At 41.1% G+C, this 23,324-nt stretch overlaps 2 protein-coding genes across 6 annotated transcripts in view; both read right to left on the bottom strand.

The window, feature by feature from the left end:
- Positions 1 to 211: 211 nt before the first annotated feature.
- LOC135499427 (uncharacterized) lies at positions 212 to 886 on the bottom strand. The gene has a single exon (XM_064790171.1). It carries the CDS (start codon positions 884 to 886, stop codon positions 212 to 214), a length of 675 nt encoding a protein of 224 aa, XP_064646241.1.
- Positions 887 to 5,701: 4,815 nt separating this feature from the next.
- Positions 5,702 to 23,324, bottom strand: part of LOC135499509 (sodium bicarbonate cotransporter 3-like) — a 34,329-nt gene continuing 16,706 nt past the window's right edge. For 4 of the 5 annotated variants that reach the window (XM_064790301.1, XM_064790304.1, XM_064790303.1 and 1 more), the window contains 13 exons: positions 22,306 to 22,359; positions 18,097 to 18,489; positions 17,707 to 17,807; positions 17,233 to 17,407; positions 16,921 to 17,054; positions 16,172 to 16,730; positions 15,817 to 15,930; positions 15,207 to 15,368; positions 14,501 to 14,821; positions 14,103 to 14,279; positions 13,366 to 13,521; positions 13,049 to 13,263; positions 5,702 to 12,653 (listed from right to left, as the gene is read on the bottom strand). In XM_064790301.1, the coding sequence (XP_064646371.1) occupies positions 12,425 to 12,653; positions 13,049 to 13,263; positions 13,366 to 13,521; positions 14,103 to 14,279; positions 14,501 to 14,821; positions 15,207 to 15,368; positions 15,817 to 15,930; positions 16,172 to 16,730; positions 16,921 to 17,054; positions 17,233 to 17,407; positions 17,707 to 17,807; positions 18,097 to 18,489; positions 22,306 to 22,359 (2,790 nt within the window). In that variant the 3' untranslated portion in view covers positions 5,702 to 12,424. The remainder of the gene's footprint in view (positions 12,654 to 13,048; positions 13,264 to 13,365; positions 13,522 to 14,102; positions 14,280 to 14,500; positions 14,822 to 15,206; positions 15,369 to 15,816; positions 15,931 to 16,171; positions 16,731 to 16,920; positions 17,055 to 17,232; positions 17,408 to 17,706; positions 17,808 to 18,096; positions 18,490 to 22,305; positions 22,360 to 23,324) is intronic. The other variant, XM_064790305.1, reaches the window with a different exon arrangement.

Raw genomic sequence — 23,324 nt, 5'->3', positions numbered from 1 at the left:
ACGGAAGCTGACCTAAAGAGCAGCAACCCCTTGTAGGGGTGGGGGGGGGGGGGCGATGCTGAATACTGAATTAGTGGCTAAAACCCACTACACGGGACAGAGGCTGATCTGCAATTCACCGTCGGGACGGGCTAGGAGCAACAATAAAAAAACTGGTAATAATATTTCCTATATTTTTATTTCATAATAGGACCCAACGAAAAAAATCGCGCTAAGGGCTCTCAACTTTTCCGAAATCATAAGGGCTGGTTACCACAACTGTCTCATTTTTTATATATTGCCATGCCAAAGTTCTGTTACCTAACTTCAGCGTCTCATACAAAGCACCATTGACTACTTGCCTGTGAACGAAGGGCACAAGATCTTTCAGAAGCTGACAGTTAACCTCTGTCGTGTAACCTTTACAAAGTTCAGACTCCTCCTTTCCATACGCTTCTTTGAGAACTTTGAATGTGTTTTTGGGACATGGTACCCAGAGGCTCCCGAATGGCCTCTCATGAAGAGGGAAGACGTCGGACTTTTCTATCCGAGCAGAGCTTTCGACGTTATGAATATGAGTGGCGTCTTCCGTGAAAAAGAAGATGTCTAAATACGGCCACATCCACCAACCTAGTCCTTCTTTGATGTACGATGTGTTTAAGGTAGACAATGTGGAATAAAGCTTCACAATTTTACGAGGAGAAAACATCTGCTGTGGCGTGTAGTCCGTGTTATTGAATGTCTTGATTATATCGTCCCTGTGGCTAATGTTGACATATACATCAACGTCACCGTCCCATAAGATCATGCCATGGTGACGCCATGAGCCAAGCAAACTGCCGAAAGCTAGAAAATACGTCCAACCTTTTTTCTCAGCCACTTCAATGAACGTAGCCAAGCAATCCATGAAAACTAGGTAATAATCTTGGCTGACGGCAGACCTCATAAGCTTGCAAACTTCCTCACCATGAATCTTTGGATTGCAAGTCCCGCTTTCATACGGCGGGAAACGTTTTGAGCCGGCTCTGGGCACGACTGGCGTAGGATGCCATTTGAGTCCATTGTGCAACCTAGGGACATTCAAAACTGTGTTATTCCTTTCATATTTTCTGCTGCTATTTTGAACTGCAATTTGGCGTTCCAATTGGTCGTCGCCATCGTTTAAAACTGCTGCATCGAGTGATTGATTCGTTGGTAACGATCCTTGTACTGCTATGTCCTGCAGGCTGCCTGCACCATTCGGGAGCCGCGTGTTACCAGTTCTCTCGTTATCACCAGGGACCTCAAAGTGTATCAAAGTTAATGGCAATGATGACGTGTCCCAGTGTCGAGTGATTCTCCACCTTATCTGGAAGAAGCTTGATGCGAGGACAAAGGCGCCAACCATCAGAAGCAATACTACCAGTATCTTGAGGTTTGGCCGATTGAAACATGAGTGCAGTCGACCAACAGTGAAGGCAAAACCTGGAAAAGACGAATTAGAATGAGAAATGTCGCCATGTGTAGCCTATCAAAGCATCCTGAGGATATCGGGGGTTAATGTTCGCTTCTCTGATTGTAATTCCTGAATGATACTTGTGACAACTTCGAAGTAGATAGTCAAGAACCAGTGAGCAGCTGCTGCCTAATTCGATGAACGCGGTATGCTGCTGTATATACCGGTATACCTGTGATAAAAATGCCGGTGTAGAAATTTGAAATGTCCTAGGAAAGAATGTCTGGTGAGCAAAGGAGTCTCGAATGCGTTTTAATCTCTAGAGTTATTGACGGCCATGGCAGAGTACGATAGTGACGGATATTTTTTCCTGACGAACATTTTCTAAGTCTACACCAGTAATTGGTTCACTTTCTGATTGGTTTGAAGCTGCACAGCCGGGTGTGGGTGCACAGCCGCACAGCGAGCGAGAATTAACCAAGGCTACTGTTTTTAAATAAGTGTATATATGTATCCAGAAGTTTTATCCCGCCATATCATTCCTTTTATTTTCTTCCTGATGGGATTCAGGCTCTTTTTCACTCCTATTTGTATATATGTCATGTACAAGCTGAGAACATTGAAAACTGCCATCCTCGAAAATCCAGAGTCAGTCGTATCCTCCTTTCCCCTCGCACACATTGGGCTACTAACTAAGCTCGGCCGATAGTGCCGAGTGTTGGCCTGGTGAGCTTCAGGATGGAAACCACTGGTTATATATGCCATGATGACTGATGTTATTTCAAATGAAAATATTGTGCTGCAACATTGGGAAAGCGACCAATATAAAAACTGGTGAGCTTTTGCCTCTCTAAGGCTAAAAAGTCTCTAGTTCTAATAATTTGTTCAATACTCACCGAACATTCCCATTTTGTCGCCCGTTTTCCTACCCTCAAAGAACTTAATCCACAGTAGACTCTTCAACAGTTCCCACAATTCACTAATTTCTGCGCGGAATGGAGGGTCGAGGTTCCTTGGACTAATCATATCATATGTTACACTCCGGACCGGATCGGCCTCGTCCCTACCTCAGACTGTATCCCGGAAGTCTATAGTCCAGTTCGATCAAGATCCTGTCGACCATCCGAGCTCAGGCCAGCCAAATAATGATAATCCAATATCCGTTAGGAACACACCCAATTAAGTGGGACATGACACTATCGGTGCGCAGCAGGTAAATACATCGACATATCTATACGAGTGAGTATAGTCATCTAGAGATAGGCTTTTTTTACTCCTATGAAATATCGAGAGGTGGAGTATAGAATATATTGAAAACCACTGGTGCCAGGATGGAGTATAATTGCTTGCCCGACCAATCGCACTGTTGTGAGAATTATAAATTTATTTTTTGGGTCACTTTATACCACAAATGTCCCTTTGAGACAGCAGCACACAGCGGGATAATGTTCACTTCTCCGGCCCTGCACTGATTTCCTTAGGATGCACAGCCCTGGATCGTTAGGTAATATTGTAACCCTTTGTTTTTCAGACAGTAAGTATAGGCGGCAGGGTCTATTCTACAGACCAAAGACTTTACAGACCTCGTTTTTTGGCTCTCATTTTTTTATTAGTGGAGATTTAAAGTGATCTAAAGTGATATTAAACCAGAAACGGTTTCCGCATATGCTTTGAAAAGAATTAAATTTTAGTACCTTGATTTTGAAGAAATAAAAGTCTGTAATTCTCAGAATTCTAAATAAGAAAAAACAGACCACTTCAAAGGCAAATTAAGATATTTAAAAAACATTTTTTAATGAAAAGATTAAGTTTGTTATGTGAAGGGTGATACAAAGATTATGAATATGTCAACAAACAATCAATGATTTAAATAATTAAAGAAATATCACGAATTTTCTGAACACCTCTCAAAACGTCAACAACAAAAACCATGGCCGCTGGAAGGGAATTTTTGTGAAGTTTATTATTAACGCTTTCGATATTCATCAAAATTACAAGTTGTCATTCGGTAAAAGTAGCCTAAAAATGGACTTTGAAAGCAAGCAAAATTTCGTTCATACTTGCTTTGACTTGATGAATGACGGATCTGCGGGAGCTGGTTCAGGGGTTCCAGCTGTAAATCGTCCCCCGCCCTAAAAACGGGCGATATTTTAAATTTTACGCAAATGCCTAGTTCCAATTTCTTAGCTTAGATGGCGGTACCTGACAGTGACGAAGACTTGTGAAGATGTGACACTAAATGCATAAGGACTCTCAGTGGCTCCATGTTGTTTATATGCTGGGGAGGACCATGTTCTTCAGAAATGACTTTTGCCAATGAGACAGTAGACCGGCCTGGCCCTTCCCTCTAATGGATGTTCCTTTTCGCTACTAGGTGCGCCTTGTCCCCAACTGTGTGGCATTGCTCTGATCTGCAGGGTGTGTCAGGTTCTGCCCCATGTCTCTTCTGGATGTGCCCTCCCCCTTCGTAGCGCACCATGGCAGTGTTGCTACTTAGTGTACCAAGTCCATGCCCCTTTACTAGGCGTACTCTGTCTGATCTGGATGTCGCTCTCCCAACAAAGTGACCATGTTTCTACAGGGTGGACCATGTCTCTACTGAATGTATCATTTCTCTACAGGGTGTGCCGTGTTTCTAATAATGTACTATTGCTGGGTGTGCCATATGCTGCAGGGTGTTCCATGTTTCTACTCGATGTGCCTTGTCAATGCAGTGTGTTGATATGTAGCTACAGAGTGTACTATGTCTCTGTTCGATGTGCCATCTCTGCTAGGCGTGATATGTCTCTACTGGATGTGTCATGTCTATCCAGGGTGTGATATGGCGCTGCAGGGTTGTACTATGTCTCGTTCGGATGTACTTCCTGTCGACATGGTGTATCGTCTCTGCTGGATGTGCCATGTCTCTACCGGATGTGCTCTTTCTCCAGACACAGTGCATCATGTTTCTGTACAAGTTGTGCATCTACAGGGTGTAACATGTCTCCTCCTGATGTGCCTTCTCTCCACGCAGGTTGTTCCATATCTCTGCTGGATACGCCAAGTCTCTACATGGTTTCATGCCTCTTCTCGGCGTGTTCGGCCTGATTTGGATGTGACCTCTCTCCCTAGGAGTATAGTCGCGATACGATGATGTTGGTGATGCAGTAACATCGGCTCTCACATCGTGTGGGTAAGACGGCAGTGCAGCCAGGTCCCTTTCTGCTTGTGGTTTCTCCCTGGAAAAAGTGTCCGGCCATATTGTATATTTTTGATGATTTAGGTAGGCCTATATCGTTCCATAGAGGCCATGACCGTCAATAAACTTAAGCGCGCATACTAGCAAGGCAGTTGGGAGGGCTTTTAGATCTTGGTAAGCATGGTTTGAGGCAAGCTGAGGGAACTTCCAGGCCAGCTCAGCAATTGGGAGCCTTGCCTGGTTCGTGTCAAGCTGGGAGAACTTTCAGGCCAGCTTATTTGGTAGTCGGGAGGCCTGCCTAGTTCTCGAGAAGCTGGAGAAACGTTCAGGCCAGCTCGGCAGTTGAGAGGATCGCCTGGTTCGTGGCAAGCTCGTGTAACACTCAGACCAGCTCGGTAGTTGGGAGGCCTGCCTGGATCTTGGCAATGAGGTGGAGGATCTGTCAGGCCAAAATTGGTAGTTGAGGGGCCTGCCTGGTTCTTGGCAAGCTGGAGAAACTTTCAGGCCAGCTCGGCAGTTGGGAGGTAGTGCCTGGTTCTTGGCCAGGGGTAGGGGAACCTTCAGGCCAGTTGGTTGTTGGGAGCCACCCATCTACTGAACCTGCCTTGAAACCACAATGACAACAGGGTTTTCGAGGGCTGGGGTTTTGTGACATTGATGGCAGAGCAGTTCCAGTGGAGCTGTGGACAGTAGAGAGGATGTGCACCCTCCCACTTTATCTCCGAGGTTGAATTACAATTATCTATTGATATATTCGATTTAATTCAACTGAAGAACTCTTTCATATTGAAAGTCCAAGTGCATCTTCACCATGATATTTTCAATTCCAACTTGGACCTGCACATACGATGAATATAATGAAGTCATTATGCAAGTTGTAGACCATCACCAGTACTTGAAATACAACTTAATCATTTCTGCCTTATGCACAGGTCCACTCCAGAATTTAAAGATATCTACTGTGTAGGTTCACATAGTTTATCAAGGTGGAAATGTTAATCAGATCACTTGAATCAAAGCTGTCATTGAATGACTGTAATTTATTTTCCAAGTTGAGCGGGAGATGAAAATGATTCAAAACCTCCGAAATAAGAAACAGACTAAATGCCAGTTGCACACATTTAATTTTTGGATGTAGTTCTTCAGACTAACATTACACATCTGTTAGCACTAATAGCAGTCTTAACACTCACATACTGCTATACAATGTAATCACATTTTGAAAAATATTACCATGCTTTACTAACAGTTAACACCTTTATTTAGTCCTTCGCCACATCATGACGTCATGGCACCAGTAATGTCACAGGAAAAAGTCACAAATATCTATAACATATTTATTATCGATATTCTTGTACTGTTTTTAGGCCGTGTCTGCCCAGTTTCTACTTAATCACCATGGCCGAGCTGTGTCTACTACATGCTCATTACTATTAAAAGTGAATGAAGTGACATCAATACTTAACAAGCATCATTGAAAAACGAAATGCTAAACTGTTCGTAAAGTGTATTGAAAATTTGCTACAGTGTTCTTTATAAGTGGAATCTTCTTCTTTCAGGTCCTTGTCCTCAATCGAGTATTGGTGCACTGAATACATGCGCAATGCGCCCAAAATGCTGGATTTTTTGCACAGGTAAGTCCCTCTCAAATGTGCATAGTTCTCATAAATGAATACCGACATAACAGTGTAATTAACGCTATGAATCATAAAACAATGCTTAGATCATAAACACTGCTCAGATCATAAACAAAGCTCAGATCATAAACAGTGCTCAGATCATAAACAATGCTCAGATCATAAACAATGCTCAGATCATAAACAATGCTCAGATCATAAACAATGCTCAGATCATAAACAAAGCTCAGATCATAAACAATGCTCAGATCATAAATGAACACTGTCCTGAATAGTGACATTACATTTTTGATATTGACATACTGTGTTATAGAACAACATAAGACCCTTATCACATGAGGTCCTTTTTTAATGAAGATTTTTCAACCTGAAGACTCTATTGTCATGTGTAAACTCATCAACACTGTTGTGTATCACTACAATGAGTTTTTTTGATAACCATCTCAAGCATAATTTCTTCCTTATGAAATTTTAACATTTTGTCTTGTTCACACAATTTTGATTCCAAACCTAACGTAAAACAGCTATTGAGCATGATCATTTTGGGGTTATACATGTAGTATTCACAGTAGTCAAAGTATTCACCAGGAGTCGCATCACCCCAAAGATATTACCTAAGTTATGAGATCAAAAGTTACTGGGCTGGTATAGTTTAACCACCACGCATGTACACATACCATCCCGATAACAACATGGCCTGGTATGGTTTTTCGCTTTAGCACTTCAAAACACACAATAGAATTTACAATAGAAACATTCCCACTGGTACTGATTCACCTGGCCATGATTGACACTATCTGTAAACCACATTATAGGATAGCAACGATATAGCCTTGTGATCACATGGTGCTACATATACAGTTTCAGGGCCCGCGCTAGCTTAGCTACCCTTTCAGCAAAATATGGACACTCAAATTCAACTCTTCACTTCTCTTTTGGCTAATGCATTTTCAAGTAGGTTTAGGTTAAAATGAACTAGTTTACAATTTAGCTTGGGCCCTGAAGTTGTTTCAGTACATTTGGGTCTAAGATAAAGGAGGCATTTTTCCAAAAAATTGGCCACTCTCATATATAAACCTTATACAATGTAACCTTACACCAAATCGAGCTTTTCACTGGATGCCAAACTTGAATTTCTAGAGGCTATGGCACTAACGTATGTACAAACATTTAATTACAACCTCATATTATTAACAGATCAACAAATAATTAAAAGAAATGCAACCTGTGATGACATTGTGTCCGAGGAGCTAAGTACTATGTAATCAACGATTGAAACATCAGAGCCCGGCTGTTCAGAAAAAGTTTTAGAACAACTTTTGTCACTAACGTTGGCATTACATTACCATAACTCAAAAATGGTAAACATCTTTGAAGCAAGCCAATAATACATGTAAATTCATTATAAACATTCCGCTTTTATTACATGGTGATGATTTTGATCAAAATTTTGAAAGAAATCTGATTTCTAAAACCCTGAGGACAGATACCCACAAAAGCTACCAAATTCAAAAAATAAAATTCATTGAGCAATGCTGTGGATTCCTTATTTGCTTAAACATTGTATTGCCTCTAAAGAAGTGATTGACATATTGTTCCTCAAATTCTTCACCAATAACATAGGTATGCAACATGGGTCATTTCACTGTAGCGCTTCTGTCTTGATAACATTAGAAAGCACACACCAGTAAGGCCACATTTTTTTTATTTGTTGGATTACGAATTCCCATCTGGGGTCATTTTCCGGAAAGTGGAAAAAAAATTAAAGTCCCGACGACCGTTTTTGACACACTTTTTTTTCTCCCTGACCATAAAATAGGGCGAAAAATGAAAAATATATTTCCCATGACCTATTTTAACCAATTTTTATTTTTTGGGTTCCCCTTGTATGATTTGAGTCTAAAATTGATATATCGATATATTTTTATTTCCCCCGCCCCACATAGATTTTGAGTCTGATGGAATTATTTTCTATTCTAGCCCCACATAGGTTTTGAGATTGAAGAAAATATATTTGTTTGTTTTTTTTAAATTCCCGCCCCACCCACATAGGTTTTGGATCTGAAGTTTCGTAATCCGACTTAAAAAAAGTGTGACCTAAGGTTTTAGTCTCGCAAGAACTAATTTCAATCAAAAATGTCTTACCACGAGACACACTGCAGCTGACCCAAGACTTTGGTAGCTTTGCTGTTTCATACATAATGGTGTTTTTTTTATCTGAGGTAGCTCAAGAATATCAGATGCACAAAGCTCCTATTTGCATGGTTAGCGGTGGGACACATACATTCGACATGCTATACTCTGTCTCATGAAAAAATGGCACTGCATGCAAAACAAGCCTTAAATGGCTTGGAAAATTTGTCAGTATTTGGCTTCAAATGGCACATTCTTGGTCAAGCTTTGGTCAATTCTGGCAAAGTAAGTGTTTCTAGATACTTTGGCCTTTGAAGTTCAAGTGAAATCTAACATTTGGAGTGCCATTTTTTGAGAAATGGGAGTATAGTTTAATCAATAAATCACATACAAATCAATGAATTGGCAGAGAAAACAGGTGCACATGCCAACAACCATCAACTCTCCTCACCAAATTGTACTTTTTTTACCATGATTTTGGCCGAAAAATTTCAAAAAGTGTCATCTTGACCTGCCTCCCCAAAGAGCCTTTTTCCCCAAGCCCTAAAGCTAGCTATAGTGCCTGAAACCTGATACAGAACATGTCCAAGAGGTGTGACTGCATAACATCAGTGCCTCCCATGTTAACTGGGTTAGATTCGTGTCAGAGCTGTTTCTCGTGTGACAGGGCTGCATAGTAATCCTAACGTTACACAATTTTGTTGTTGTTGTGTTTGTTACATGGTTTGCTTGCATACTTCTTGCTTTGCTCACAACGCAAAGTTGGCTGAAAATCTTTTTACAGTGCTCCATTCCTTTCTCTACTTCAGACTTACTGATGAGCCTAAAGGATTAGGCAAGTACTGGTAACTTGCTATTAAAGGAACACTGGAGAATCAATTCCTCATCTTGTCAGGAATCAGGCAGACTTTTCAAGTTGCTGAGCTGGCCTGTCCTGAGAAAATGCACCAAAGGTTTGTCCTGTGAGGAGCAAATAAATTGCGAAGCATACATGAATTTATTTGTGGGAGTACCCGGATGTCAATTTACCTCAAAATTTACTGCATATTATGTCATATTGACCCACTTACCAAATAGATACAGCTTCTTTTAGTAAGTTTACCTATGAGCACACAATTTTCTTTTTTTTCCCGACGCACACATTTTCCTCGGTACTATTCCGGGCAGGCTGCTCGGTAAGTTGGATGGCCTGCTTTGAGATAAGATTCTCAGTCGGGAACTGATTCTCAAGGGTGTATCAAGGTAGACTAGCAAAAGACATGTTTTATAATACCGGTACATTCCCCAGGAGCACCGATAAGTTGTCTAATGATACAACAGCACAATGGACAAGTATATTTCAATGTCACGCATAAAAAACAAAACTCTCCTATTTACCACACGAAAAGATGAATTCTGAATGAGACATAAGAGATAAGATAAAACGAAGATGAGTCATAATGAATGAAGGTTTTCTGTATGAACGCTGCTTGATCGCCTAAAAATCTAAATGTCTCGAATAATGAACTCAGCAGGCAAGTTCATTCTACTAGCTGAGGTGTAGGAAGGAGGATCCGATTTAGTCTATACTGGGTACCTAAAGTGTATCACATTTTTAAGAATTGAGCATACAACACCCACTACCACAAGTTGCTTCATACTACAAGGTTTCTGTAGGAGAAGACTGGAAGAGAATTCATCACATTTACCATTCTTCTTTAAAACTTTTGCTCCCGCATCTGGTATTTGCTGGGTCTGGGGCCGAGTCACTGACAGGGGACGAAATTAGTAGCCATGAAAAGCCACTGTGAATCATCGAATTCTTCGCTTAAGCCACATTTTTTTATTTGTTGGATTACGAATCCACCTGGGGTCATTTTCCGGAAAGTGGAAAAAAAGTCATGATGACCGTTTTCGACACACTTTTTTTTTCTCCCGACCATAATATAAGGAGGAAAGAAAAAATATTTTTCCTGACATCCAATTTCAACCAATTTTTTTTTTTTTGGTCCCCTTGTACGATCTTAAACAAAAATTGATAAAAAATAAGCATGTTTTTATTTTACTTACCTAGTCCCACATAGATTTTGAGTCTGATGGCATTTTTTAAATTCTCACCCCACAAGGAAAACTATTATTTTAAATTTCTTAAAATTTCCACCCCACCCACATAGGTTTTGACTCTAAAGATTCGTAATCCAACAAATCTAAAATGTGTGGCCTAATATACAGCACATGAGTGACAGTTTTAAGAATTACATCTAACCCATATAAACATGATCAGCAAAAAACATCTTCAAAATCATCATTCTATACAAGTTATATGCATAAAATATTAACAAATAAATGCTATCACACCTCACATTATCCTTTCAATCTAGATATTTACACGAACAATTAACTGCCACCACTGCATTTACTGATTAAGAACTCCTGTTACACGTCTAAAGGTAACCCTGATGAAATCACAAACAGCCCAGAGTCAAACCATGATATTGTGACTTTAGCGAAGTGGACACGATTCACTCACAGCTAACAGAATCACATGAATTTGCTATTAAATGAAATCACGACATGCATGGCATCATTAAATAAAATACCGCATACGCAAATATTTTTACAAATACAAATTACTTCAAAAACCCTTTGTACACCTCGAGAATAACACTTCGATGAACAAAAACAAAATCTGACCAATTCAAAGCAAAAAAACAAGTTGCAGCCCAATAGGAAGGAACTAGTTATGAGACTAAGACTGGTTGTCGTGGTTTTTTTGCATTTCCTTCCAGTAACTTGGCAGCCAGAAATGGTACAACTGGCTGTTTTTGGGGTTTCCCTCAAAATGGGTCAACTTGTTTTTTTGGGGGGTGGGGGGGGGGATATATGATAATCCCCATTAAAGGCCAGCTTTGTTACTTTCCTTGGTCCTTGTTGCCGAAAATATTATATTATTGCAGTTGTCAGAAGAATAATACAGTAAACGTCATAGTTTTTTCGCCGATGAAAATCAAAGTTAATACATGCCTTATATTAACATGCACTGTTTGGAAACAGATGCACAAAATGCACTATATCAACTCCATACACACCATACCAAAATGCATTATCGTCGCTTTTGACTATTGGTGTCTCCTGGTGTAAGAGTTGTGCACTAGATATAGTGAAGAGATGGGAAAAGACACTGCGCAGGAACAGAGTTGGCCTTTAAAGGATGTTGATTAACTCCTGGCTTGAGATCAACTCATGTCAGAAGGCAACAAATGGCAACGAGTTCAAATCGAGTCTATCAGAGCTTACACTCAATTGGCACTAAAAATAAACTAATGAGCTACAGGGTGAAGTGTAAAAATGCAACTTGACTATTTGTGTATCCCTGAACCTACTAGATATATACAGTGCTAATAAAATAGCACAAACGACTTTAAACATTTTTTTTTCACACCACAGATTAGAAATTTTTGTAGTTTTTTTCTTGTCTAATTTTCTAAATTTTGATTTTAATGCATTTTCACAACATTAACCTACATTGATTGACCATGGCAAAACTTAAGTAGAAATATATGTACAGTCTTACTTTTTAATGCACACAACTTTCCACAGAAAATATATGCATAAGTAACCCAGGGACTTATTGCAGGCCACATTCCACCTTGCCAGGCATTAGATAGATGGCAACAAGTCCTCATTTTATACCAGCATTACTTCTTGATACCGGTAATCAAATAAACACGCGATATTTCTGACAAAAAAAAAATCTGATCGATTAACCACTAAAGTTCCTCTCACTTAGGACAAATATGCAAAATAATCAGTTAGACTTGAAATATGGTAAAATTAGATTTTTCCAAATTCAAGACATCTTCTATCACGTTATCATCACAACCAACTTAAATATCCACTCCATGGCCACAGACGGACCAGATATCACCTAGCCTCAATAGCAGCATGGCAGCGCTAAAAAGCCCCTGGGAGTAGTCCGCCGAATCAAGTCAAAGCACAATCACACAATCCACAGAGCGTCACTAAGTGGGCATTACAGAATTAACACTATATACAATTTTTCTCCACTAGAGAGAGTGACCATTATACTGGACTGTCCCTTGTCGGGCTGCTTGAGCCAGACGGAGGTTCAACGATGATCTCAGGCATTAGCTGTTGCATCTCCTCATCTTTGCCTTTCTCTTTCGTTTTCTTTGGCGACAAGTTGAGGATGATTCCTGCATCGTCTTCTTCAAGCGAGAGGCGTTTCTCCTCGATTGTTTCTATGATAGGCGGGGTAGTTTTCTTGGATGGCCTATGGTGTCGATGGTGCCTTAAAGGATACCGCAATTTTAGTCAGAGGTATAGAATCGGCCAGTTATCATAAGCCTGCCGGCCAGGAGGTCCTGGTCGGTGTGAGTTAAATCGAGAAAAAATATACGTAGAACACTGAAATGGTTCCCCTAGTAATACATCAAGACATTCAAACTTACATAGCATTACAATATGTTCTTACTTCTGTGGCGGTGTTCACATCACACACTAGATCATCGAGGTGCTTTAAGGGCCAACTCCAGACGGGAAAAATCGTATTCCTGTTAGGGGAGTTCCAAGTGGTGCATGCCTTGCAATACAGGAGTATAAGTTACAGGTGACCCCCTATTTGGTCATACCCGTTCACTTATGGTCAGGCCACGAGCACACTCTGTTTACTATCAAAACTCTCACCTTTTCTTAGGCTTCTTAGTGCCGATATGTTCCTTCTCGGCATTACTTGCCAGCTGGCGCCAAACTGCTGTCTTTGCCATTTCCTCCGAGATGTTGATCGTCTGTGTGTCTGGTTTATATGTGATCTTCTCAACTGGGATGCTCATCACATGCCCGTCACTGAGAGGGATCTCCACCTCCCCGCCCTTGGTGAACTCAAGCGCTCTCGAAGTGTCCTGGATGACAAAAATACAGAGGGTCAGTTACATGTAGGTACATTCATGGATAATATATAAATTAGAGGGTCATGGTACTTCGTCATAACTTCGTCAACTTACCCCATCCTCCCCTTCCTCTTCCTTCTCCTTCTTCTTCTTCTCCTCCTCATCCTTGGCGCGCCTGTGAGTCTCTGGCATTATGTCATCCAGCCATTTCAACTCCTCCTGCGTGAAGACATAGTCCAGGCCTTTACGCACGAAGCACATCGCCAGAACCTACAAGTATTCAAATATATAATGTTTGGCTGTTTTATTGTATGTTTGCTAGGAATCTTCACTGGCATCACTCCAAGAATGGGTTTACAATCCCCAATCATGATGTGGGTGGGGTACGAATAAAAAAAAGATTTTTCTTCAATCTCAAAACCTATTAGGATCGGAACTTTAAAAAAATTCTATCAGGCTCAAAATCTATGTGGGGCGAGGTAAGTAAAATAAAAACATGCTTATTTTTTATCAATTTTTGACTCAGATCATACAAGGGGACCAAAAAAAAATTGATTGAAATTGGATGTCAGGAAAAATATTTTTTCTTTCCTCCTTATTTTATGGTCGGGAGAAAAAAAAAGTGTGTCAAAACCGGAATTTTTTTCCACTTTCTGGAAAATGACCCCAGGTGGATTCATAATCAAACAAATAAAAAAATGTGGCCAGAGCGATGCTAAAATAGCATCGAGACAAGATAACAAGATTACAATAAATTAAATCACGTCGTGAGTGAACCATTCATGTCTTTGATAAGACTTGAAAACAATGGATATGAACTTGATGACCCACATTGTCTTTGATACACTTACCATCAGAGGGAAAGCAATGGATATGGTCTTGATGGTCTTGACGGTCCACAGTACAGCGAGACACAACACCTGCACACATGTGAAAATATGCACACGCTTGACAGCAACATTGCGGAGGTACATGTAGTCGGGTTGGTACTTGGCGGGCATGAACATGATCAAGATACGGTTGATCAACTGAAACAGGAATGGCCTCATAAACTTAACATTCACAATTGCAGTAATCTGTTAAAAACTTAAGAATGCAACACAAGCCAGCCACTTCCACAAAATGAGACATTTTTGACACTCCAGTTCTAACCGCTTCTCTATGAGAGATCCGTAACGTTATGTGCTTGGCTTAGTGATTCGAACACAAGCTCCTGACAAGGAGTGGCTCGAGGCAAAGTAAAACCTACCTGAACTCCCTTGAGGGAGGAGACCCCCATGTACAAGAAAACACCATAGAGAACTGGCATCGGGATGAGAATCAGGATAAACGTCAACAGCACGGACAGGCCAATCATTAGGAAGACGAGTGTACCCGTCATACGTTGCTCACGGACACCGAGAAACTGGGGACGCTCGCCAGGAGCACTGCATTCAGATTCTTTTTTCAGCGACATGACGTGCGTGATGGAGAGAACGGTGGCGGCAACGAACCACGGTAGGCCCATCATCGAGCACAGGCCGATCAGGAGGGCAACGATGAACAGATCCAAGTGGTAGCCACTTCCTTTCTGAAATGTAGAATTGAATTGAATTGAATTAAAATTTGCACTTATATGTTGCAAAATCCAAAAGAAAAATTTGCTCTAATGCAGAGGTTCAAAAACATTGTCTAAACAGATGGGTTTTTAGCCCACGCCTGAAAATGGAAACAGTCTTAGCCTTTTTGATATCAATACCGAGTTCATTCCAAAGTTTGGCCGCCTGCACAAGGAAAAGAGGAGTTGTCAGAAAGATTCAATTCATGGTACATCCACCACCTGACGTTCATGTCACTCTGGTCATAACCACAGTTTTTTAACTGTTTATTCTCCACGTATACTAAGATTAAAATCAGCCAGTGTTTTTAAAAACTAAGGTTATGGAGCATTTCAATGGAGACACTGTAGCACTTACCTTCAATTTATTTTCCTTCCTGTTGACAATGACCGCTGTGATTTGCTGATCCATGAAGATCAAAATGACCGCTAGGAGGGCAGGCAGAATCGCTGCAAGACTCGTCCACCAGGGATTCGGCCCAAACGGGTGAATGAACCAGTCCCGATCGCTTCTTGTTGGCTGCAAGGTGGTTTGCATCATTTTATCATGGTCAAGAGTTCATCAAGGTTTGTGAAAACCCATCCCAAAAACACACGCCAAACAAAAAAGTGGCAGAAAATCATACCAAGCTGAATAATATTCCGACTGATTTCGACTTTGGCAAAACAACTTAATTCAAAGAATCCTATAGGATTTTAGCAATGTCACGCATGTCTTTCAGCAGTGTGACTCTGCAACCTCATGGTCTTAACTATAGCTTAGGGGCAAGTGACGTTTTTGCCCTGTTGTCATAATGTCATGGTAGCCCCGGATGCATGGGCTGTTGAAGTGGCACAGTCGAAACATCGACACCCCGAGCTTGATTCTCGGTCCCGGTATGTGAAAGAGATGGCAAAGGCTTCCTTCTTCTTGAAATTACAAATCGCCCAATAATGTCTATAGAGCTTATAATATTGGTCATACTTACTCTAAATTCTTTTGGGACATCCAGCTTGGGTGTCTTCAATCCCACGGCAGCATCAAGACCAACCATACTCACAATGGCTAACATAACAGCGAAGTCGCTAATTGTCGTGCGCACCTGGAAGAGACAAATTCATGCTTGTACAAGGACTGTTCATACTATAACATTTGTATTACTGGTGGGTCAGGGAAAAGAAACGCAGTTACACTATGCCATAGTGCAGCTATCTTGCATGCAAATTTGCCGCAACCAGGTATTTATGTACAACAGCGATCTTGAAATTCACATTTACACAAGCGAAAATTTTGAAATGCGGTTACAAATTAATGAAATCTGCGAATGTCGGCAGTTAACTTACAATTGTTGGGAAGAAATGAGTGTTCCTCAATCCCTTCAGGCCTGTGGCGATCACAAACGTCCCGAAAAATAACAACAGCGAAAAGAAGAAGACATTGTCGTAATAAACAGGTGTGTCGCAGCCAGGTCCATCCAATACTCCACCAGCAGCCACGCAATCCTCTTTTGTCATATTCGACAAGATGATCGACGCGTTATCACTCAAAGGCGACAGGGTCGTGGAGAGGAGATTTGGTGCGAGTGTCGTGGGCAGGGCGTTTGGTGGTACCGTTGTGATCGTGTCGGTCAAGTTTGTATCATTCCCAGGCATGCAGAAGCAGTCGTAGTTTAACGGAATCTCCGGATGCATGTTCATCGGATGAGAACTCAAGATTTTGAACACCTTGGCAAATGCCTCCTTGATGAAGATGAGGGAGATCAACGCAGCAAACGACTCCTCGGTGAATCGCGTGATGAAGCGGACGAGCGCGCTCAAATCAAACATGACTATGATGAGCAGGAAGATGCACGACCACAGGCCAATCCACCAACGGAATGACAGGTAGTTTAAACCGTTGTCACTGAAACGAGACGAGACATCAATTAAATTAGAACATACATTCTTGCATCAGCATAAATGTTCAGAATCCACTAAAGTACAATTGATCCTCTCTCAAAAGGGATGCAGAAAAATGTCCTGACTAGAGAGATGATTGCAGAGGACCAGTTCGGGAACAAATTAAGGCTATCTCAATCCTGAACCATACTTACAAGCAGAAGTGGTACGTTATCGTCTCAAATACGAGTACAGGCCCCGTACTTCCCAAGATCGTCAGCGGTTGTCCAGCACACAGGGAGTAAACCACGCCACAGATGCAACCAGCTAATATACTCTCCATCGCTGCCTGGAAAACGAGGTTGGGAAATCGAAATATAACGTAACACGTAATAATTTGAAGAAGGTTCTGGTGAAAACAATGAAACGGATTGGACTCAGTCAGCTCATGAATAAATAGTTTTCATCATGGTTTCTCTGCCCAAGCTGGGCTAGTCATAGGATGTCATGAGTTGAAGGTGACTCACCATATTCTGATCGGTTGCATCCCCTAGCAGTCCACCGAATGTAATGATCGGCGTGAAACAGGCAAAGTATAAGAAGAAGAAGGATGCGACCGCCTGGATATGGAGAGCATCTTTGATGTCACTGTAATAGAATGGCACCTTCCGCCTGATATCATCAATTAAACCACCAAACAACCTGAAAATAACAAAGCCAGTTAGAATCATCAGAAGTACATAAACTCATTTATACAAATACTATTAACACTAAGTTTCAGCAAATTTGCATGTATAATAACTGCACTACAGCACTGGATATTTCTATCACCCTGAGCCACCAGTAAACATGAAGGCTTACCCCTTCAAGTCAGTGGTTCCCCGTGCAAGTTTCCCAAGCAGAGCAGTGACACTTGTAGTTTGGCAAGGGTTTCTATCATTTCACTTTGACTGTGAGCTTTGCCAATGCCGTGCCACTTGATCAACCTGTATTGAGCTTACCTCCCTGTCCTGATTAATGTAGGGTCCCCATGCTCCTCAGCAGGTTCTGTTGTTTGGGCTGTACCATTTGGTACGGGGGTTGTTTCTGTTCTTCGTGATTCCTGCAACAAGAGAGGTATTTTTACCACATGTTTCATACCGAGAGGAAGAAAAGGCCCCAACTTTAAGAGAGTAACATGTGTATTGGTTTAGGTTTTGGGTATCAATTACTCCTTTGCTGATCAATCTTTACGATTCTGGCACCTTCACACACACCTTTGACCTACTTATGAATCATGGGGTATCGGATCAAAAATGGTGTCCTATGATGGCAATCATTGAACGCCGTTGTAAAATACATTACTGTGCAGGAGTCGATATCTGATTAACATCACAGCTGCGTGCACATACCTGTGATGGTACACTCTTTGGGGGCTCAATCCTAATGCTTGGATCCCACTCTCCAGGGGGCAGCACAGTACAGTTACTCAAGAACTCGTCCACGCCCGAGAGAAGATCCTGGCGATTCTTGGCCTTGTACGCGACATCATGAAACACCTCATCTGACATCAATGTCGCGATAGATCGACCTATCTCATGGTACTTTTGCGTGTTACCTTTCGGCCCCAGCAATATAAACAGGAAACGCGTCGGCACTGGTACTTCTGTCAGGTCGCCGAGCAGCACCGCTTTTGACAGACGCGTAAATGCAATGATAGGATTCTGAAGGAAATCGACTTCTCCCACCAATATATTCGAGGCCTCTGCACCTGGTGGGATCTTCTTCATGAAGCCCACATTCAGCTGAAAGTGGTAAACAGGAACATATGTTGGGCTGCAGTGGGTGTGTGGTTGTCAAACGAGTTTGGGGATACATGTAGGGTACTGTTATGAAATGATGTTGCTATTAAGCATTTAGAATTGGTTATGCTGCACAGACATGCAACATGCACCATCACCTGGAAAAGAACACACTGACTTTGTACATGAACCTTGAACTGTGAAATTCAATGCTCACACAATTTTGTAATTCTTGGTAACTATGACTTGTTGATCTGACTATACACAGGAATGGTGTGACAATATACATACATTGTATTGAAAATAGTGTGACAACATATTTTGAGTCCTATCTCCATATCTTTCCAATATGAAGATTGACTTTTTCATAGCTACTTTGAAGTGGTTTTCTCCCTAAGTGGCATTAGGTGCTTTGCTTGACCATTAAAGGAACAACTTTGACGAGCTAATAAAATACCCGAAATGCACACGTTGACACAGATATCCTACTTGAATAAGCACTGTTAGCTTTTGATCAAATCTTGCCCAGCAACATATTGGGTTTCAACATTCAAGCACCAACCTTCTTTGTTCATTGCATGTCATACCCAGTATTTGATTCATCATCCCCGAGACCTTGATACATTGTAACTTCAGATCATCTCTCTAGATCGAGATCGTCCTGACAGTTAGATGCTATGGTTAGAAATCCACACGAAGTTAACGTTACAATCAAACCTTTATCATAAATCAGCAAAGATCGCTCCACATTATGATATTAACTCATAGATTTTCATGCTGAATTACGGCATATTATGGGTAAATTGGAACGTTTTTAGTACAATTGAACGATCTTTACAACAATGAGCCACTTTTGCTATGAAAAATATGCAAAATGTGTTTAGATTATGAAACCATACAAAACCAACGTCGAAGGCAGGCCAAGGCCAATATAGCAACAATATAGCGAATAGAATTCTATAAGCAAGATGTTGGATGCTAAAACAATGCTATGAAAAAAAAGTTCTTTCATGCCGCTGTGAGCAATTGGATTCATCTTTGTCTGTCATACTCTGGAAACGACAAAGAGCCACTGAATGTTTTGCATCATATCGGTAATCATATTGATACAGAAGATAAAAGTATCTTTAATATCCACACATTGTGCCCTCTTGCCCTTATTTTAGTATAATTTTCTAAAAAACATTCTACTTTGAGTTGTTACCTAAATACTGTTGATACTCTTCCTGATGTCACTGCATCGAGCAATCCAGTACAGCCTCCGAACATGGACTGAAATGGCTCGACATAAAATTTGAGTATAAACTTACAATATTTTAACCTTGGCTCAATTTCATCATGCAAGATAAGCTCAAAAATGGATGGTTTCAGAGGAGAAAAATGTCAAACATTGAAAACTGGATGCTAAAATGGTGAAGTGCGATGATGATCCTATCCTAACCTTGATATGTCTAGAGTGTCAATTCCTCTATATGCTTGGAGCTGAATATAATTGTCCTCTAGCTACCCTTCACAAATCACATTGAGTTTAAATTGTATCCCAATTGTGAAGCATATCCATAAAGTTAATATAAATATAATTTACTCCAAAATTTTCAACTTCTCCACAGGGTTGTTTGGTGCAGTTGATACATATTTTTCTGTGCACATGATAAAACAAACATCCGCTCTGAGATATCTCTATACAACATGAACAAATCGTCAACCAATTGCTCCCTTTTTTTTGGGTGTCGGAAAACTCTATGAGTCTTTTTAAAGCAAAGTTTCTTAACGAAAGGATGGAGAAAGCCCCTGTGTGATTTCTGAAGGAAGTGCACTAGAGCATCTACATGTACATGTAGATGTACATATGTTATGGGAAGAATCAATTAATCACGGCATTCTAAATGTTAAAGATTAGAGCAAAAGAATAAAATGTCATGTTCAGAGGTGTCAAAATCACGGCATTCTAAAATGTTAAAGATTATAACTAAAGAGGAAAATGACACGTAAAGGTGTTAATCACATCCAAACTACCTTGGACGGAAAACTGGTCTTCCTCCCTATAAAGTCATTGTCTATTGCCCGACTGACTTTCCTCGTACGTTCACCACCCTCATCATTGTGATGATGATGATGATGATGGTGATGATGAAAGAAACTATGATGATGATGGTCCTGAAGAAACAAAAGCACTGATTGATGAGGGTCAGGTCACTGACTCGAATCGACCGAAATAGAATGCTCGTGATACAAGTCCAGGTTATGCCTATGGCAAAGCACACGAAATGAGGCCTGAAATTCAAAATTGATAACTTCATAATTTCATAACTTCAAAAGCATTATTTACATGTACAGCGGACTTTTCAGGCCATGCTTTAAGATTTGTTATAGCAGTTAAAGTAATCATGCCTGTTCACACTGTTCAGCCATTCAAAGCTGAAAGGATGGACAGGTTGAGGGTACTTTTCAGGGGTGGTGTGATGAAAATGGGACCTGTGGTGATTTCCAGAGTCGCCCCAGGCGTTCTCACGGTGTCAGGAACGATATTGCTGCTAAGGATCTTTCTTCCGATACTGGTCTGGATGTGCTGTGTCATTCAAGGGTCAACTGGTGGCCCAAAGAATAAAAAAGTCGCTGGTTTTGCATTTGAGGGAGGGAGGGGAGAAGATGTCAGGGCCAGGCACGCCAAAAAAACTTATTTCATCAAGAATATAATTCTCTGTCGAATGTCGATTCTTGGTCTCGAGGCCATACAATTGAAGGTACAAATTCAGAAGGAGTTAAGATGCCTGCCAAACACCCATGCAGATGTTGATATCTTTAATGCCAATCCAAATAGATAAATGACAACACAACACAATGCGCAAAATCTTGAAACAAGTGCTCCGATTGGTCAGTTGCAAAACGAAACAACCAATCACGCATTTTTTAAAGACAGCGCTATTATTCATATTTCATGAGTTCTTATGTCAGTTATCTATTGACCAGATGAGGAACTTCTCCATGCAATCATCGCAAAGATCTCCTTTAACTTAAGATAACCCCTTCCCAATGGTTTCTTGAAGCCTCCAAACACAAGTTTATTACTGGAATTGACAACCGTAAGATGGGCCGACACTGGCCCAAAGTGGGGTGGAATTGTCCACTCTACAGTTTAACCATACATGGTATATCTATATTTCAGCTGAATCACTGCACAAAAAGATGTTAAAAGATGTCTCAATGGGCTATTCAAACTTGTCCTAGTTAAACCCAACATCATTTTGGGAACTGGGGCAATTTCAACGTGCAAGGCCAATTTCACCCCGATTTACGGTATAAGAATTGGGATATTGATGGGGCAGGGATATTACAATGAACCTTCACCCAAGGAAAGCACTCTGTTTTTCAAAACGTTCCGCAAAAACGGAACACCCAGCCATGCTCTGTCTGACCTAAAACACCACTCTTTGCACTGGCCGACCCAGTTTTGACCGATCTAATTAATTTGGGGTAGATCAATGGCAGCAGATTATTATTGTGCAATTGTCCCGGCACTAAATGTTTGCAAAAACAACGTAATAATAATGAATGTTGATTTACACCCATTAGGTTGATTTTTGCAAAAATAAAATGTTGACGGAGAGTTTCCCGGTGAACAGTACGCAAGATCACACACTGAACACATCAAACTTTTGAAACATCAAGGATGAACTGAGCAAGGAGTGGTGTCTTGTCAGCAGGTGCAAGCTTGCCTCTGGAAATAGATTTCATGGGAGGATGACTGCAAGGGCATGATATAGAGAGACAATGGTGTAGCTAATGGAGATCTTCAGACTGAGGCATTTGACAAAGTACCTTTGAAAAAAAGCTGGGTCGTCTGTCCACATCTAATTCACCAAAGTGCGCCTCCTGTGGAAGAAGAAAAACTCTAGATGAGAAACCTGAATAAATACAGTGGAACCTCCCTCAGTGGACCCCTCTCTATCAAGGACACCCTCTCTATTAAGGACAGAACTTGTCAGTCCCAAGGGTGTCCATCATAAAGAGGTTCTACTTTACACTGGAACCTCCCTTTAAGGGCCAACTCGGTTTAAAGGCAGGACACTCGCGGTAGTGATAGCCTACGCCTCATCTTACGTCTCTGTTTCATCCGTCTTGTGCACAGGTCCAATTTGGAATCTTAAAATTATTGTTAAGGAGCAGGTGGTGCATCACTCAAAAACCTGTCCCACTGTTCGACATCAGTGGAGCTCAAACAATGGGACAGGCATCTGCATTGGTGATTTGGGGGCTTTGAAAACCTCCCTTATATGAAAAGATTCATCAGTTAAGTTAAGTTGAAGATACATGTATCACCAGAGGACTGTATAAATTCAACCTTGCAGTTGAGGTCGGAGTGAGAGTTGGAAGGGTGCGTAACCTCTGCATTAATGAATGTTCTTCCAGGGAGTCCTATAGTGTGACCTATGTTAGAAACTGTCTCATTGAGGGCAATCACGTTGAGGTCTGAATAGTAGGAGTGCTTAGACAAAGCTGAAAATGTGATGTTTTAATTAATTACATGCTTGCAGGTCGGCAGAGAAGAGGATATAGGCATCAAGTACCAATGTAGTTTGGAGTCTTCTAAAGGTACACGTAGCCAGGCAGATAGTTTAATTGGGACGGGCTATATGTGGCCTGTCACAGCAAAACCAGGCACAAGTCGCACAGCAGATGAGCCTAATGACACCAGGAGGTAAGGGAAGAAATTGATGTACTCAGATTTCACAAAAGGCAGACAACAGTGAAATGAACAAGAAGACAATCTCAACCTGCTTAGAGCAGCATGTACCTGGTTTTAGTGCGAGTGGCCAAAAATATGATAAGGGACTGGC

The sequence above is a fragment of the Lineus longissimus genome, chromosome 15 (assembly GCF_910592395.1).
Source record: "Lineus longissimus chromosome 15, tnLinLong1.2, whole genome shotgun sequence".
Classification (NCBI taxonomy): domain Eukaryota; kingdom Metazoa; phylum Nemertea; class Pilidiophora; order Heteronemertea; family Lineidae; genus Lineus; species Lineus longissimus.
Note: the sequence above shows the minus strand (reverse complement) of the source record. Positions and strands in the feature narration are given on the sequence as shown.